The 18,928-nt window shown below is 36.4% G+C and overlaps 1 protein-coding gene across 4 annotated transcripts in view; it reads left to right on the top strand.

Moving 5' to 3' along the window:
• Positions 1 to 18,928, top strand: part of PHKB (phosphorylase kinase regulatory subunit beta) — a 209,590-nt gene that overhangs the window by 164,190 nt on the left and 26,472 nt on the right. For 3 of the 4 annotated variants that reach the window (XM_084644481.1, XM_084644482.1, XM_084644483.1), the window contains 10 exons: positions 2,799 to 2,882; positions 3,384 to 3,488; positions 4,899 to 4,981; positions 5,065 to 5,155; positions 8,930 to 8,991; positions 9,080 to 9,242; positions 10,734 to 10,815; positions 14,006 to 14,063; positions 16,193 to 16,283; positions 17,532 to 17,734. In XM_084644481.1, the coding sequence (XP_084500607.1) occupies positions 2,799 to 2,882; positions 3,384 to 3,488; positions 4,899 to 4,981; positions 5,065 to 5,155; positions 8,930 to 8,991; positions 9,080 to 9,242; positions 10,734 to 10,815; positions 14,006 to 14,063; positions 16,193 to 16,283; positions 17,532 to 17,734 (1,022 nt within the window). Of the gene's footprint in view, positions 1 to 2,798; positions 2,883 to 3,383; positions 3,489 to 4,898; positions 4,982 to 5,064; positions 5,156 to 8,929; positions 8,992 to 9,079; positions 9,243 to 10,733; positions 10,816 to 14,005; positions 14,064 to 15,091; positions 15,183 to 16,192; positions 16,284 to 17,531; positions 17,735 to 18,928 lie in introns of all 4 variants that reach the window. The other variant, XM_084644484.1, reaches the window with a different exon arrangement.

Raw genomic sequence — 18,928 nt, 5'->3', positions numbered from 1 at the left:
GCCTGTTAGCTACTCTCCCATCAGCTTCAGTTCACTAGAGTTAGGATAGCCCGCAAAACGGGTTCTATTACATGACTTTCTTTCCCTGTTTTCCATTAACTCTCCTTTCTCCCTTGGTAGTTCTATCATACTTCATTGGGTAGAATTTTTTTTTGTTACTTTTTGCAGCAAGTTGACTTTTCTTCTGTAAGGTCATCCTTCTTTAGAACCAGTAACCACAGCTTTCTGTAGTCTGAGGCGCTCAAAAAGCCTCAGATGATTTGGGCTTGCTAGAGTTGATGTGTTCAGTAATACTTCATTGTTTTCAAATATTCTAAATAGTGAGATTTCTGCCCTTACAGTTAATTTACAGCTGCTATTGGCTTATCATCTCTTCTCATCACTGCAGAGTTAGGCTGGGTGATCGGCACATGGGTTAACCTAGCCCAGGTGTAAGCAGCCATGCTGCAAAATACTACCCAAGCTACCGTGTCCTCACACATGCTGCACTCCCCCACGTGTGTCTTTAGGACTTCTGGGGGCATATCCCATGGTTCTTTATGCTGCAGCAAGATGAGCCACTCTGATTCTTTCCCTGCCAATTGTGGGAAAATATTTGTCTTTCTGGGGACTTTGGGGGTGGGGGGAAATTGTGGAAAGGCATAGGAGGACTGTCAGCAGTCGCATGATTTATCCTGCATCTGCAATGCAAAAGTGGATGGGTTACCAGTCCAAGTGAAAGGGGAATCCAGGTTCTAGCCCACACCCCCAGCCACATGCAGTTTGAAAGCACCACTTAATGCCGGTGTGAGATTTTTGTGTATGGACACAAAAGTAAGAACCCAGGCTAATTCTGTGGTGAAGACATACCCTAGGAGATCATAAGTAGATAGTCATCTTTGTCTAAAACTTCATCTTTATTTATCCCTGAGAGATCTTCCTTCCTGCATTCAGAGAGAATGTGCCCAGAGAAATCTTCCTGATGTCACTTATAAAATTCTAGGAAATTTAGTTCCATTTTAATAATGGTGAGCTTGTCATCTAAAATCACCCAAACAGAATGGGAGTTGCAGATTTTTTTTCAAAGATTTAATTTGCATGTGTACTCTCGTTTACCCACAGCTCAATAGTTATGACATGTTTCTATTATACATTGACTAATCTGATACAGCACAGTGTTGTAAACCTCACATATTAATGAATACGTTACCATTACAGGAAAACGATATTTAAGTTAAAAATATTCTGTTGGTAAAATGGTATAAGCCAAAAATTAATGCCTAAATTAGCTAACATCAACATTTGCTTTAATGATCAATCTAGGGTAGATAGTTTGGTTAAGTTGGAGAAGTTTTGAGATTTCTGATTTGGAGTGAATCAACCTAGTCAATAGAACTCGAATTCCCATTACAATGTAAGCCCGAATTCTGAAACTTGCTTCACATAGGCAGGAGTCAGTGGTGTTGTGCATAGGTCCAGGAGTGCACCCAAAGCTCAAGGATCAGACCCTAATTCAGCACTGTGTGGTAGGCTCTGCTGAAGAGACTCAGGACTATAATTGCTTTGATGTTCAGGGCCATGATTGAGATCCTAACAATACAACAGTGTTAGCCACTCCTGTTCGCTAGCTCCTCTGGTTGCTTAGGAGTGGGCTTTTTAAAGCCCTGGACTTCCTGAGTATGCCCACCCCTGGTTAAGGGTTGAGGGGTGGTAAAGGGCTTAGGGATCAAAGCCTCGTTAAGAAGCTCTCAGCCTTGCCTAGCAGGCTGCTAGGCTCAGTGCACACACGGTCCCCCAAACAAACAGACCACAGGGTATATTTCACTCAAGCAGCAAGCACACCACAAACACACACACTACAGGCAACAAACTTACCTAATATAATCGCTCCTCCTTCACCTGGAGAACTCCCTCGCAAAACTCCCATTAGCTCCTGTTCACTAGCTCTCAATCAAACAAAGGAAGTATTTCTTCACACAGTGCACAGTCAACCTGTGGAACTCTTTGCCAGAGGATGTTGTGAAGGCCAAGACTATAACAGGGCTCAAAAAAGAACTAAATAAATTCATGGAGGATAGGTCCATCCATAGCTATGAGCCAGGCTGGGCAGGGATGGTGTCCCTAGCCTCTGTTTTCCAGAAGCTGGGAATGGGCAACAGGGAATGAATCACTTGATGATTACCTGTTCTGTTCATTCCCTCTGGGGCACCTGGCATTGGCTGCTGTCGGAAGACAGGATACTGGGCTAGATGGACCTTTGGTTTGACCCCATATAGCCATTCTTATGCTAGTAAAGAGCATCTTTGAGATGCTTACATAGCTCCTACCTCCACACCATGCTGATATTAGCAGCTGTTATCCATCACTTTGCTTTCATAAGCAATGAAAAGTAGGGTTGGAGGACTATATAGACCACAGGTACACAGCAGAAATATAATGAAATTCAGTGCTGGTGATCTGCCAGAGGTGATGTGGCTTTCATTATATTGAACATGGTTTGTCAATGAAGAGATTATTAAAAGTTAAGATAATTCACTTTTTGCTTCCTTACTTACTGGGCCAAATTCAGTCCTTGGGCTACACATTTAGTCAAGTTTTATCTGTTTTTCTCAGTTCTTTTACTGTGATACAGATGTATGTCCAAAAAGCCAATAACAAGAAAAAATTGTAATCGTTTTATATTTATGCCCTCCTCAAAAAAAAAAAGCTGAGTTCATGTTTCTGGGGTTGTTTAATGCTGGGGGGAAAAACAAGAAGGACCTGAATTTTGCCTGTGTAACTAGATGGCCTTACAGTGTCACAATTATTATTTCTTTCAGGCTTACTTTCATTTGGGGATTAATGAGAAACTGGGATTATCTGGAAGACCCGACAGGCCTATCGGATGCCTTGGAACATCAAAGGTCATTGCAAGAAGTGACTGATTTGTATTACTATAATTAGCATGTACTCCAGACAAATTTTGGATTATTTTGTGGAGACAGAATACTATTTAAATTGTTGAATTTACTAAATGTAATCTTATTTTCTGCATGTAAATCGTATTGTTTATTATAAAATGTTTTTAATATAGTTTATAAACTCATTAAGGACAGAGCATAAACTATCTCACTATTAAATTATTTCACGCCTTACCTAAGCAACTAGTTACAGCAATACTTACTCACCCAAGACAAGCTTGATCATGATTGGGTGAACCGCTGTGATTAAAAAAGAATGTGGATTTGCTCACTGTGTAAGAACAAGGATTCTTCAAATTAGATTTTTCAGTTGTCCTTTTTGCAGATCATTATTACTTTGACAATTCTGCAAGACTACATCTGTGTTTTCACTTTTTAAACTGTATTAATGTTAGTTTAATATATTTTAAAGAAATGGGTAATGTTAGCTTTTTCTTCCTACAGATTTATCGAATACTAGGAAAGACTGTTGTTTGCTACCCAATCATTTTTGACCTAAGTGACTTCTACATGTCTCAGGATGTTATGCTGTTGATCGATGACATTAAGGTATTTATCTGTTGTTTATCTTATGCAACCTGATGAAATAAGTCCTATATTAAGAATAAATTGTGCTGTTCTAAAGGTTTGATGAAATGTAGGATTGAAAAATGGGGATGAAAAAATATATAGTCTGTATACCTTACTATATAATGTAAGACGAGCAAAGTTATGGTGGGAAGAACAATGCAAATATTAGCATTAATATACTATTAGACCAGTGCAGACCCTAGTGGATGTTCTACGTTGGCAGAAATCTAACTCCAGGAGGGGATGAGAATGCAGTGGCACAACATGCACGAACCCCTGTTTTCCAGGGAAACTCAAGTGCAGCCCCAAAGACAGACAAATTTGGCAGGGGCAAGGGGCATGGCCAGTTCACTTTAGGGATGCTTTGATTGAAAGCCTCATCTGCTGGGGCTTTTCTGGAGCCTTGGCTACAAATTAAAATTTGCCTTCCTTGGGTGAAACACAGTTAAGGGCAGCAGTGTAGCTATGTGAATAACTGGTTGTTCAGTTTGCAGCAAGGACTGGAACCTGGCTATGACCCTCCCAAATCAGTGCCCTGGCCACTAGACTGTAGGGTCATTCCTCTCTCTCTGGTCTGTTGAATATTTAATTATTTATGCAAAGTGGAACGACATCAACAGGAGAAATTGAGAGAGACCCACCCTAGAATACTTTATAGCCCTGTAGGCAGGGCATTCATCTGCAAGTTCAAATCAGGCAGAGTGGGGATGTGAATCTGGGTCTTCCATGTCCCAGGTGAGTGCTCTAACCATGGGGCTATCAGGTATCAGACCACTGCCACCCCCTCTTCAGTTTCAAAAATGGCACCTAAGGCCCCTTATGAATCTATCCTGACTTTTTTTTTTATTGATGAAACTAATCAGTGAATTCATGTCAAATAGGGGATAGTTTCAGTTGACCTCTAACTGCATTTTTCAGCAAATATTCTATTTGAAAAAATGTCCCCCAGTTCTAGTGCCAGCATCACCTGCCCTATTCCCCCATCCTCACAGTGAAATGACCTGGGCTGCAGCACCTACTTCTGGTGTATAAAAGGTGCCAATGATCTCCCCTGCACTTTCACTCGCTATTCACATCAGAACCCTCTTTATACAGATCAATAGATGTAATCCAATATTTCATTCTGCTCAGACTGGTGACTTGGTTGGTTTGTGCCTAACCTATAATGAGAGCAATGTTGTTATAAAGCTGTGGCTATGCAGCGTTTGCAAATTGCTTACATTCTGCAAAAAAATAAATAAATACATAACTGAAAAAATTAACTGTTTGGGATTTGTAATCTGTTGGGTTTATAGCAGTACCCTTTATTTTAAGTTGTTTGTTATAGTTACAATATATTGTACTGTATGTTTCCTGGCATGAATCACATACACTTTTATGTTTACCTAGAATGCATTACAGTTCATTAAGCAATATTGGAAGATGCATGGTCGCCCCCTGTTCCTCGTGCTTATCCGTGAGGATAACATAAGGTATGGAATACATGTGAAGATCATTATTTGTAATGTGATTTTTCACATTTTTAATATTAATGTGTTTGTTTTTAAAATTATAGGGGAAGCAGATTCAATCCAATATTAGATATGCTGGCAGCCTTTAAAAAGGGAGTTGTTGGAGGAGTGAAGGTTCATGTTGATAGAGTGCAGGTATTTTTTTTTTTCCCTAAATGTTGCATTCATACTCTGGCAGTAGTCTGTGTTAGTCCATGAACTGTGAATTATTTCTACAGACATTTTATTCCATCAAAATTCTTTGGTTTCTCATGTGACTTTTTAATACCTCACTGAGTGTTATAAAATTAAAGATGAGATAAATCAAGGGTTCTGCTTTTCTTTAAAGCCCTTTGTTAAGTCTCTGTACACTGTAAATCATGCTTTCTCTAAACAGGAGCACAGGGCTTTGATATTTTCAACAAAGGTCCTTTTAATGTGGCAGGAAATCTATTTTATTTTTACTTCCAGCCATCTGTCTTGTGGAATTTATCACAAAAGGGCAAGCCCTTGATATCAAGGGTTAAGGGCTCTATTCTGGGCCATATCAACAGCAGGGAAAAGTGTGTGTTTCACATGTTAACTAATGTTAAAATTCTAGCCAGTTTTAATACATTAGCTGCTCAAGATAAATCTTAAGGGGGAGACTAGGGTTTACCGCAAGCAGCTAAAATGTTAAAATTACGAAGAGAACATTCCTAGCTCTAACAGTAAAATAAATGCTTTCAATGACCATTTAAATAAACATTTGTAAATTACCTAGTTCATAAAATCTCTGGCTATCATAAGTTAGAGTTCCTGATGTCAATGTCATTGCCATCCATGCAAAGCACTACCTGCAGGCTCCAGGGGGCTTTTGATGTTTATCTGGAATGCCTCCTGTTTATTACTTCGTATTTTATTAAATTGATATATTGTCACAAGAAACATTTCTCAAACATTATCTACAGTGTGCTCTTACATTATTTTACACATTGTACTATTTCAAAGTCCTCAGTAAACCATTGTTCCCCTCCACATTCAATTCCTTTCCCTGAAGATACTTTAAATAATTAATAAGCCTTTTAGAATTGTTTTATCAATTTGACAATCACTGCTGTTCATGTTGTCTGTCTTATTCATGAAGGGTGGAAAAACATTTCAATAACCTTTTTAACTGGCTTGGGTCTAGGATGGTTTTCATCGAGGTTGTGTTGTGCTGTGTCTTGGTATTCTGTGTGCTCTGGGTTTTCACCATCCAATTTCAATCATGGGCACCAAAAATTGGAGATGAGCATTGTTGATGAATGTGACACTAGTAAATAAAGTTATATACTATGCCCCACACCCCTGAGTATCTCTTCATGATATGTTTCTTTGAAAACCTACTGAGATTTTTCCAAGAATATATTGTTAAAGCAGCTGTGAAGGTAAGTAATCATTTCCACAGGATTCAGTATAATATATACTGACTAGGTTAGGTTTATAGTATATTAACTATGATACAGTGAATGTTTATTTCCTACTACAATTTTAAACTAAGGATGTGGAAACTGATTTGGGTGAAATAGGAATCATCTTGAATCTTTGATTCCTCTCTCAACTCTAAACTTTTATTTGAGGTTTTGTAGAGTTTTAGGAAGTCTTGTTATCTCCTTTCCCCCTCCTCACCCAAAATTTGTAGGCACTGCTGATCAACTGAGGAGAATTATTTGTTAGACAGAAAATAATGTATATGTTCCTTTAGTCTAAGAATTGTCTTACAAACTTATCATACAGTTTGGTCAGCTGATATATTATGCCAAATGTGCAGAAAATGCAAGAATTTCCACTACAGGATGTGCAAAAGCTCAATCATTTAATCTCCTGAATATATTGTCATATTTTGGAAATTGTGCATTTCATTAAAGAGGAAAAAGTCCTGAAAAAGTGGCTGAAATTGCAAAGAGGTGGTAACGCATCATCTATTAAAACAATATACTTTATACTGCTTTTTCATAATTTATATTGAGCTTGTACATTTGTATGTACATGTCTGAACATGTACAGTTAGGCTTTAATATCTTAATTCACAAAAGGGGATGTACAATCTTTGCTTGTGACATGTACATTAAAATATATTCATCCTTTCAGGCAACATATAATTAGGCTTGGCAGAATTCAGTTTTTATTTTTTCATAATTTTGACAGACAATATCTGTTTAATGACAGTAGATGTTGAGATTCAAAAAGTTAAAACTTTATAACCATTAAAACTTAAATTGTCCACATCACATGTCAAAATATACAAAGTAAATATTCTTAAATTAAACTCTAATAGTTCTCAAGCAGCATTTTTCTTTCTTTGCCTAACTGTAAATTTCACTTATTATCAATGGAAATATTTTTTGTATGTTTGTATGTGTCTAGTAAAATGGACAATTACTTATTAAAATCCTAATCCTTACAAGCCTACAAATAATTTGTATGGTTTCCAGCACTGTTCTTAATCATTTTTACTTTCATTGTCTGTAACTGCTTCCATCATCAGCCGTGTTCCAGAGGATTATGTGTCATAAAGATGGCTGGAGGACATCAGCAATAAAAATAAACAAAAAAAAAGCAAGCAGCTTTTTATTTTCACAATCAACTCTTACAGTGTAATACTGTGGTATTTTACTATAAATTGTAAAATGAAAACTGAGTTTAAAAGTTCACAGGACATGCATCCAGTTTTTTTTCTCCTATTGACAACTATCAAAACACAATGCTTTTTAAGAAAGTCCTCTTTAAAACTGCTTTATTAGAACAGATTTTCTCTAGAAGTACATATATATGAAATTCATATGAATATCAAATGAATTAATTGTAATCAATAAGCATATTAAAATATTAATGACAGAATCTTAACGTTGTTAGAGAGAGTGCAAATATTTGTCTGTAGACGTATGTGTACATATGTATATATGTATGGGGACAAGAGGGAGGTACCTTTAGACTAAGGAATGACCTAAGAATAAGGAATCCCAATAGATTTGCTATGCTGGGAGTTGGGTGAAACCTTATTCAAACTTGTGGGCATAACAGGTGCTCTTCATTCAAGAAAAATGTAAAAAGCAATTAAATAACCCAACTCCAGGAATTATGGCCCTGGGGCTTCCCCTCCTTGGGGGAGGTTCACTGGGGGCAAGACCTGCTCCCCCACCCCAGGCACCTCTGGAGCTCCTGGGGGGGGGGAAGCCCCAGGGTCATGATTTCTGGAGCTGGGAGGCTTGGGCCCCAGCTCCCTGGATGGGGGCTGGCTAGCCACACAGTGGCTGCAGCTGGGCTTGGGGCCCCAGAGGGACCCTCTGTCAGGCATGCCAGCAGCTAAGCCTACTCTCTGCATCCTGTTGGGCTCAGATGTGCTAGGAGCCACCATCTCCTGCTCCTGCCTCTGCTGTCTATGGCCAAAGGTGGGCCTGGGTCCCCTGCCCTGTCCCCTCTTGGTGCACCTCTGCATACTAATGCATACTATAAGAGGAGAGAGTGGCTACTTTACAATAACTGTGATTCTTCAGGATGATGATGTCAGTATGTTCCCATGACCTGCTCTCTATCCCTGCTTTTTGGATTCCTCAGCAATGTGAGGTACCTGCACACCTACAATGGGAGCCACACTGACTACATCTCAAAGAACCACAATAACTGTAGGGTATGTAACCAGTCTTTCTGTAATTGTAGAAAAAAGGCTATTATGATTTGTGGTGATAACATACTACACTTGCCACTCATACTACACTTGCTACTTGCAGGAAAAGGTGCATGAAAACTGAAAAGAAACTGGTATTTTAAAATATAGCAGTTTCTTATCAGTCTAACTCAAATGTTCCTGTTTAGTAGGGGGCAATTTGTTATGTTGTTGATCTCAGAATTGGTATGTGCAATGTACAGACTGATACTGAGTGCTTGTTTTTTTTTTTCCCTCCCCAGACATTAATATCTGGAGCAGTTGTTGAACAACTTGACTTTCTGAGAATCAGTGAAACAGAAGAGTAAGGATATGTGGGAGATCTAATTATGGTGTTTTTCACAATTAAAATATCTTCTGAAGTGTGGACAATTAAATAATTATTTTTTCAGGCCTCCCGAATTTAAGAGTTTTGAGGAGCTGGAACTTCCAAAACATTCAAAAGTCAAGAGACAAACTAGTACTCCAAATGTTTCTGAACTCGAACAACAACCAGAAGTAAATATTAATGACTGGAAAAACAGATCGACTTACGAGATTCTTGAGAAACTGAATGTAAGAAAATTGGAGAAATTGTTCTGTAGTTTAGTTCTAGTTCTCATCAGATGATTTTTTTTTTGTTTTAATTCTGCTAGTTAACAGCACGTTCTTCAGATGAACATGGTTAACATTGTCACCCCAGCAGCCACTCTCAACAGTTTTCTTGGCCAGAAACTTTATATTTCATTAAATGTTTGTTGATTTTTTTTCATAAACAGATAATGAAAAGTACAAAAAGGTAAATGACTTATGGCTAATATATGTTTCCAAATACCACGTGCTTCACAGGGTCTTTAATAGACTTATACAATAATGCAGTTTTACAGCTTGTCAAAGCTGCAAGACCAGACAAAACCTACACAGAGATAACATGTTAGCATGGGGTAATAAAACAGGAGATGACGTACATAAATAGGGAGAGTAGTGAAGGAAGGGAAAAGAGAAGGGCTTAGGTGGAGTGGAGGTCTGGCATTCTTTGAGCACCCATCAACATTTTTTATCTAAATGCATCTGGAAACAGGGTCAATAATTCTTTTAATTCATATAATTGTTCTCCACAGTTTTTAAATAGAACTAGTAACTTCTGGCTTCTCCTACACTGATATTTGCTTCAAGAGTCTTCCCTCATTGTAGCCCTCTCCCCAGGTGCCACAGAACCCTCTGAGCTGCCACATTCCAGCTAACAGTTTTCCATACTCCCTTTAATAGAATCCATATTATTTTTTTTTCTGGTAACACCTGAAATATTGTAAATGGGGAGAGATGGTTGCATCCCATATGAATAAATACCTCATATATAGACTGCAGCTCCAAAAAAAAACCCCAAAAAACAAAAAAACCCTGAATGGTTGAAATCCACTAAGACAGACTGATGACCTTTTGGTGACTTTTGACGGTAATATCAACTATATAAGTTTCAATTGGGTATTTTTCCTGTACCCAGAAACCAACAATGAATGAGTATTTCACATTTCAATATTCTGTCTTAGTGGGAACTTGGAAAACTATCATGTCAGTTAGTCATCTGATCACAAGCATTTGTTTTGCAAATGGTAGAGGTCAAGGGCACTGAGACAGGAATGATCTTTCTGAGCTAAGTGGTGCAACTTTATTGAACCTTAATATATGTCCTTAAAAAAGCCATTCTAAAGCAGCAGTGAAAAGAGAATTCCCAAACTCTGTACCAGTGTTGCTGTGCCACTCTTTCCTTCAGAGGAGATAGAAAATGAAGACAGAGATAATTATATAACTGGGGTATCACTAAGGTCCTGATCTGGTAAGGTGCCGAGAGCTCTCAACTCCCACTGAAAATCTAAATTTGGCTATTTGGTTACCATTGTAGGGGGACCAAATGAAGATTTAGCATTTGAGGAGAGGGGAGACTTTCTCCTTGAAATGTATGTTGTATGCTACTGCTAAAACAATTGTCTTCTGGTTCGTGTGGAATTTGTAATAACTGTGATATCTTTTGCTAGACATTTAAATCTGAAAGTTGTTCTTTTTTAGGACTGCAATTGCCTAGCAAGTCAAGCAATTCTGTTGAGTATTTTGCTCAAAAAGGAAGGACCGAATTTCATCACCAAGGAAGGTGAGATATCCTTTCATGTGACTATTCTAAATATTAGAGGAGGCAGTTTTCTGTGTAGTTCTAATGAACATGAATAATGGACATGGTTACAAAAAGTTGTGTAGCTATTTTCTTCTCTATTAAAGCAGTTTCTGCTTTAGATGGAAAATGCACATCAATATACTGTAGTGTGGAATGAGCTGTTAAATCTAGTAACTCTTTTAAATTGTTTGCATGCAGCATGTTGCCTATTCATAATTCTGAGCAAACAATTTTTGTCAGAAAGGGTTTGATTTTGTATAATAAAATGAAGCTGAAGACAGGTTGTGTGTGCCTCTGCCTCTTAGTCTAAAATGTATTAGGAATCTTATATGGATGGTTTTGTTTTATTTTCTTTATTTTGTAAAATCAGATTTTATTTCAAAATATTATCTATAGAGGTTATTCTGCTTCAGTTTTATATCAAAGTTTTGTATTAAAATGCAGAATTTAAATACACATAAGACATTGCGAAACATAAGATAATAATAATCCAATAATGCTAACCTAGATAATGGTAGATTGGGACCAGCTCTGCTTCCCTCAGGAAGCAAACGGATGGGAAGGGGAAAATAAGGGTTGGGGAGTGGGGGAGCTATGGCTCCATACAGGCCAGTGGTGTGATTGTACTCTTTCAAGGCTGCTGTAAACTGTTTCCCACCCCTCAACCCACAGACACATCCCAGAGAAAGAGGTGATCAGAGGTGGAATTAGGACTCTGCTTCACATTTTCTCCCTTGGATAATCGTAGGGTATTATAGTTTACCCACTACTTTATTTCACAGAGCTCTACCTGAAGATGGTCTAATTCTATGTTAGTGCACATGATGGAGACTTGGCACTTGTAATATAAATACACCTTATATGCAGTATCGCAGTATAATACACATCCTGGAAAGTACTAAAAAATACAACATGCTTCATTGTATTTTATTTTTTTAACTTTATTTTTATTGTTTTTATTTAACAATATTGTTTTATTTAACTTTATTTTTATTTGTTTTGTGTTTATATTGTAAATATATACAATATAAACACAAAACATTTATGAATATATTCACAAGATGGAAATATCATATAAATAACAACATTCAGTATTTGTTATTTGTAAAACCTGGAAAACAAAACAAAAACAAGCAAACAAACAAAAAACCTTAATCCATAGAGGTTGTGCAGGGCATCAATTACTAAAGTGACTAAATAGATAAATAAGTAAGAACATGTAAGTGAACAGGGGGTTGGACTAGATGACGTCCTGAGGTCCCTTCCAACCCTGATATTCTGTGATGTCTTATGAGCATCAGGGACTAATATACTAAACTGCAAAAGTATGCAGTAGTTTCATGTGTGACAAGACACCCTCATATTTCTTCCAAGTGTTTCTATTAGGCACAATCATTTTTTCCATTAGTGGAGTAGTAGAGAGCTCACTAAGCTAGTCGGTATATGAGGGAGGAATTGCAGATTTCCATTTTCTAAAAATAACTCTTTTGGTCACTAAAATAGTTACTGCAGTCAATTTCTTAATGTTAACTGGTAATACCAACTCATCCAAACCCCTAAAATACACAAGCTTGGATCAGCAAAGATAGCAACTCTTAAAGTTTTTGGGAGTGCACTGAATAGGGTGTTCCAGAACACGTGCATTTTTGACAGGTATAAAGGATGTGTGAAAGGTTGATTCATTGTATTATAAAAACATGTTTAAGGTTTTGTGAATTTTGGCCACTGTATCCAGACACGTGGTCTACTTCTGAACATCAGGGAGGTGTTCACCCTCCCACAACCCCAAATTGTCTGGAAAGTAATTTGTTGTGGGCTTAGACACCTCCGTAGCTTTCTGTGGTCATTACTCTGAATATGTAGTTTCTTGCTCTAATGGAAAATGTTCATAGGAAACCTCCCACATTGAAGGTTAGTTGCAACCAACACAATCACCTCATCTCCCTGATCCTCAGTTCACAATGAAGCAAGTACTCATCTGGAGACCTCTGGGATTAATACAATTCTTGCATTGCCTTCTGATCAGATAGTACTAATCTGTGCAAATCAGAGGCCTCATCCAAGATGAAGTAGTGGATAGTGATAACTTTAATAATTACTGATCTTGCATTAAACAGTACAAATCATTGACTAGAGTCCCTGGCCAGCTAATTTCTTAGGCTATCCCACACGGGCAGTGAGACTGACATTCAACACTGAATATGTGTTGTACACAATAAATAAATAAAATATTCTCTTCCTACCTAACCTCCACTTCTACCAATAATGGTTTGAAGGACCTAAGTCCTTCCAGTTGACATGCCCAGGGCCTTCAGATTTACATATCCACAAGCTATGATCTTGCAAATCAACTCTCTCATGCACCCTACATTGTCTATTGAAGGGAGGTTGCTGCTACACCTGGGGGGTGGATATAAGTGCATCTCATCTCTGAATTTTAAATCTGATGGATATTTCAAGCCTAAGGAATTGAATGGTTATCAGCACCCACTCTGACTTCTCACTGAGTGGTCTCCGTGCAACTCCCGGTTCTCAATCCTTTACCATTGAGGCAAAATTAGTGCAGCAGGGCCTGTGGATTTGGGGGAAGGTGATATAGGAAACTAGTTCTGAGCAGTGCAATATTGTATAATAATGCATATTGAGCTATTATAACTGCTGCTGCATTACTAGTCTATTTGTAATAAAACTGTCAGACTTCATTTTCTGGACATTCTTACCAATGCCCATTTTTGGTCTATTTAAATCTTCAGACATCCTTCAAGGTAGTCATCAAAAAGAAAATCTTTGAAAAATAAGCCAATAATTCACATTTAGGAAAAGTTATTATATACTTAGCAACAGAAAAGAAACCAACTTTATTTTTTTATGTTACATGTATTTTAGCTGGCTGCTTATATGAAAATTATAAAATGCTGTAGAACATTTGATTTATTGAGTTTTCTTATGGTATCCCAACAGGTTTGACGAAAATTAGTCAGAGTTACTTGAGTGGTGTCAAAGGACACAGGTGATGACTAGGTGGCAGGTTAAATTTAAACTTTAAAGTTAAACATGTACTTAAGTGCTTTACTGAATCTGGTTCAAAATTAACTAACATCTCTATCAAACTTATTTTATTGTTGCTGAATAAAAGTCACTACAGCTTTTATTTTTTTCATGTGTTTAGGTACTGTTTCTGATCAGATTGAAAGAATCTATAGACGAGCTGGCAGCAAAAAGCTCTGGTTTGTATATAATATCTTTGTGTTTCACTTTTGTTTGACAGATAAATGTTGTTTTCTTCATGTTTACGAAACATAAGGCCAGATTTTTAGGTAATGTAAAGAAGCACAGCTCTGCTGACTTCAGTTCAGCCATACCAGTTTACACCAGCTGAAGATCTAGCCTGTATCTCTTAACATAAAGAAACAAATGGAAATTAATGTACATGTGATGTACCTTGTTCCTGTCACAAATATATCACAAAGCAGATGGCTCAGTGATCAGAGCAATAAATGTTATTCTTCATAAATTGGTCTGTAGCCATGTGAAGACCCGTTAGTATAAACTGTGATTGTCGACATTGTCCCTGAAATCAGGGTGACTGGTATTACTTTTTCTTGTAGAATTGTGTTAAAATATGTCCATTTAACAAGTTGCATGGTAAACATACAGTACTAGTCAAATAAAAAGAATTAGAATTAGTAGGGTAATTGACATGATCATCTCTTGGGGAGAATGTTACAACAGTATAAAATAATGGCTTTCAGTAGCAAGGTTGGTAGTCAAAAAAATTAAATTAATAACAAAAGTAGCTACATTTATGCAGCTTACTGCTTATTGTTCCTGAAGACATTTGGGTTAATGATGGCTTTACCAAAATAATTTTTAAAGGGTTGGGAAAGTAAAGTATAGTATTTTACATGTAGTTTGAGTAATTGCTTTATTCAGACTGAAAGTTGAATAGAAATCTCATTATTTAGTATAGAAAACAAGATTTGAGCCTAAGATGAAGCCCACTCTCACCTTGTAAATACTGTTAACCAATAAGGTGTTTTTTGGAAAAGATATTAACTACATAAATACAAGAATTGATTTCAGTTTTTTAGTTTTAGTCAGTTAATAAATGAAATGGACCTGTATCCAATTATAAACCAAATGTTTTCATTGTTGGTATTTTTAATACTTAGAAAACTGAGGCATTTTATAAAACTAAAATATGTAAAGTCTTATTTTTTATTTCTCTTTTATGATTGTCATATGACATACCTAGGTTGATGGTACGCTACAGTGCTGCATTTACACAGAAATTTGCTTCCTCTATAGCCACACATATTACTACTTTGCTGGTACATGGGAAACAGGTAAAGTGCACAGAGGTCTTAAATAGTGCTGCTTGAGATTTGTTGGCTTACTTGCATTTTGATGGATCAGCTAGCGCAGTTTTGAAATGCTTTGCTCTTGATTTTGAAAGAGTGCACACCATTTTTCACAGAAGTCAGTATCAGTTGGGTTGAGGGATTTTGTACTAACTTTATTGAATATTGTAACTTGTTCATTAACTCTCTTGATAAATGATTCTTTGCAGCTACAAACCCCATGTAAGAAAAGCTTAAACTTAGCTTAAACTTCAGTTTCCATTTTGTCATGAAATTATGATTTATAAAGTTAAATATTACTTTTTAATAGTAATAATACCGTGTAATTCTAGTTATTTTTTAAATTTGCAGCCAGTTTTAAACCCAGCACTTTACATGATTCCCTTCTTTTCATCGCTTACATATAAAATATTGCCTGGAGGCAAAAATTGTCAAAAATGTCATTTAAATATTTGTTGCACATGCTGTACTTACTCTTACAACAAAATTTTTTGCCTAATCTTTCAGTATAACTTTCTGAGAAGTTAAATGCTTTATTTCCTTTGCAAAGAATGAGTAATATGGTTTGCTTGAAAATTTCTAAATCTTTCAAAAACAAACCAAAACATCTACCAAAGAGAAATTTTTCACTAATTGCAAATTGGTGGCAAACAAAAACATTGGTGGCAAACAAAAACAGACATTCTTTGATGGAAGAAATAATGATAACATGCTGTTTTCTTAACATGTTGTGAGAGAAAAGAAAGCCAGCTTATTATTTGCAGTCCATAGTTTAATGAGTTCTAACTGTTCCCAATACAGCTATTATTGAATACTTGCTCTAGTGATTAATAAAAAAGAAAAACTGTATGAAGTGACATTTCAAAAAATTATATGTATATTCATGGTTAGTCTTTTGGGACTTATCAAATGTGGTGACAAAATTCAAACACATATTTGAATTCATTAAACTAGCATTTGATATCCAGTGGGATTGCTCTGTTTTCTGCCCTCAGGTCTGTTGTGCGCTTCGCAGCAAGCCTTTTAGGTAAACTAGTGGACAGCCTTGCACCATCTATTACTAATGTTTTAGTTCAGGGCAAACAGGTAAGTCTGCATTTTTCAGAATTGCATTCAGCAATGGTGATCAAGAGAGAAAAATCTATATAGGCTCTTTCATTTTGTAGGTCTCAGATACTTTAAAAAGTACAAGACTCAAAAAGCTCATTTATTAAATAACAAAAGAACTGAGTAAAATAAAAATTAGTAAATAATGTTCTGCATATAATGTTCTGCATATACTTGTGCTAAGAAATGTATGCATATCTAATGAAGTTGAGAGCAACACAGAGTAGATAGTTGAGAAGACCAGAACTAGATGGGGAAGAGGAGAGAGACATGCTGCAATTAAAGTTAAGGGGGAATATATGTGAGAATTTTTAAGGAAGAATTAGTATACAAAAGGACATTGAAGCAAGTAGTAAAACATTATTTAAAGAAAAAGTTAATATATAGAACCTAAAAAGCTAAAAAGGATATTAGTAAATTGTGTACTATGAGTAGCCAGTGAGTGGGGAACTTTTCACCATTCACATTTTTCTGTCTTTACACCTCTGCCTTAGTCCTAGACCCTAAATTGGACTATTGTTTGCTCTCCTGGCACAAAAAGTTTAAAGTAATTATAATATGATTATAAAAAGTTTCTTTCAATTCGAAAAATATATATATTGGGCCATTTCATCATGAAGTTATTCCAAACACGAAGGGCTGGTAGCATGCTTCTGGTGCTATGTAGGAAAGTCAATGTGCATGTAGAGTGGTTTGTAGTTGCTTATTTTCACCTTTTTTTATTAACCTGTCCTGGGCAAAACATTTTTAATGTAGATTTTTTTAAATGTCAGGAAGAGTGTGTGTTTCTCTGTTTCACTTACAGTAAATGAGAAATTTTAAAATTTTACATTTTTAAGCATGTTTTTCTTTTGGCTAATTAGTCCAATATCTTGATTGCATTAGAATTTTAAAACCTAGAACACAATTTTGGAAAAAAATATTAAGAAAACAGTAACAAGAATCATGATTCCTTAATTTTAAGGAAGGCTTGCTAGAAAGCTATGACCTGGGAAAGGAAAGTATTATCTAGAAAACTATCCAAACTGTTCCAAAATAAAGTGATGGCCTACTAAGGTTTCTTTCTCTTGGGCCAGTTACTCTTACCAATCAGTTGACACCACACTATATTTTGCCCCGAATGCAGTTTTAATACTACCAGGAAAAGCTTAGACTATGAAGTCTAACTTATAATTGTCATCTGTTGTTCCTGTTTTTTCCCCTACATTGTTGCTAATATGTTCTTAGGTGACTCTTGGAGCTTTTGGCCATGAAGAAGAAGTTATTTCCAATCCCTTGTCTCCAGGAGTGATTAAGAACATCCTCTACGACAAGTGTAATTTACAGGATGAGAGGGAAGCTGTAATTCAACAAGAACTTGTCATTCATATTGGCTGGATCATCTCAAACTCACCTGAACTATTTAGTGGCATGTTAAAAATACGAGTTGGGTCAGTAACATGTCTTTGTTTCTTTTTTATTATTATTATTTATGTGTATTATGGTAGCAACAAGATGCCCCAGCTAAGATCAGGGCCCTGGTGCGCTAGTGATTTATTTAAGCAAATATACTGAAGCTTTTATTTATTTATTATATTTTGCACTAAGTCTTAGTTTATTTTGCACTTAGTTTAATGTAACCTGTATTCTGCTATAGTAATATTTCCAGCTAAATTAGAGTTAGTTCAGGTAAATATCACGTACATGTTCTTTTTCAGAGAATATACTTGTCTTTCCAACCCAAACTTCAGATCATTCAGCAGGATATAGTTCTTCTATACTAGCTCTATTAAAACATTTTTATCACGCAAGTCACAGTAAGATTCACATTACTCTGCCAAGCTGTATACAGTGCGCAGTATAATGAGTATTACTTTTATGCAGTGTTACATGGTGGAGTCACTTTATTACATCTAAACAAAGCTTTTAAAGTGGAGGCTATTTTCCAAGATTTTATGATGCTATCTTTTCTTTCTCAAGTAGTTTCTGCTTGACTGCTGATTTACCTTTTTCAGATTCAATTTATATTATTTTTGTTGGATAACATCCTCATCTTCTGAATTACTAATTTTGTGCTGAAGCTTCTTAGATTTCGTGTGAACTATATTTGTTTAATTTATTCTAAAAATAGGTCCCCTGCTGTTTTATTTTTGCTTTTCTATATTCACCATATACTTTAGATGAGAAATATTACTTCTTTTCTTTAAATGCTATGTCAGTAAAGTTAAAAATTTAATTCTAGTATCATGTAAAATTGTATTTATGTACAGTAGAGGAGCATCATCATGAAGAAAAAACTTAATGGAAAGCTTAAACTTTCTTAGTTCTTGAAGTGATTGCACATGTACATTCCACTCTGAGTGTTGGTGCATCCAGTACATGACTGTTGGAAACTGCTTGCCTCAGCGGTACCAGTTGGGTGACTTGAGCTCATTCTGCTGCCGCACGCCACTGCGTGATGATATTAAAGGCGGAGCCACCCATAGACCTGCTCAGTTCTTTCTTACAACCTGAAATGGTCATTGGAACTCTGTTTTATACCAGAACAGTTTTAAATTAATCACTGCTACGCTTGGGAACCATATAGGAGGTTCCATGTGGTCTCTTTGGGAAAGAGAGAGACAGAGTGTGTGTGTGTGTGTGTG

The sequence above is a fragment of the Lepidochelys olivacea genome, assembly GCF_965140295.1.
Source record: "Lepidochelys olivacea isolate rLepOli2 genome assembly, chromosome: 12".
Lineage (NCBI taxonomy): Eukaryota > Metazoa > Chordata > Testudines > Cheloniidae > Lepidochelys > Lepidochelys olivacea.
The sequence above is the reverse complement of the archived record's forward strand: the minus strand, read 5'-3'. Positions and strand labels throughout refer to the sequence as shown.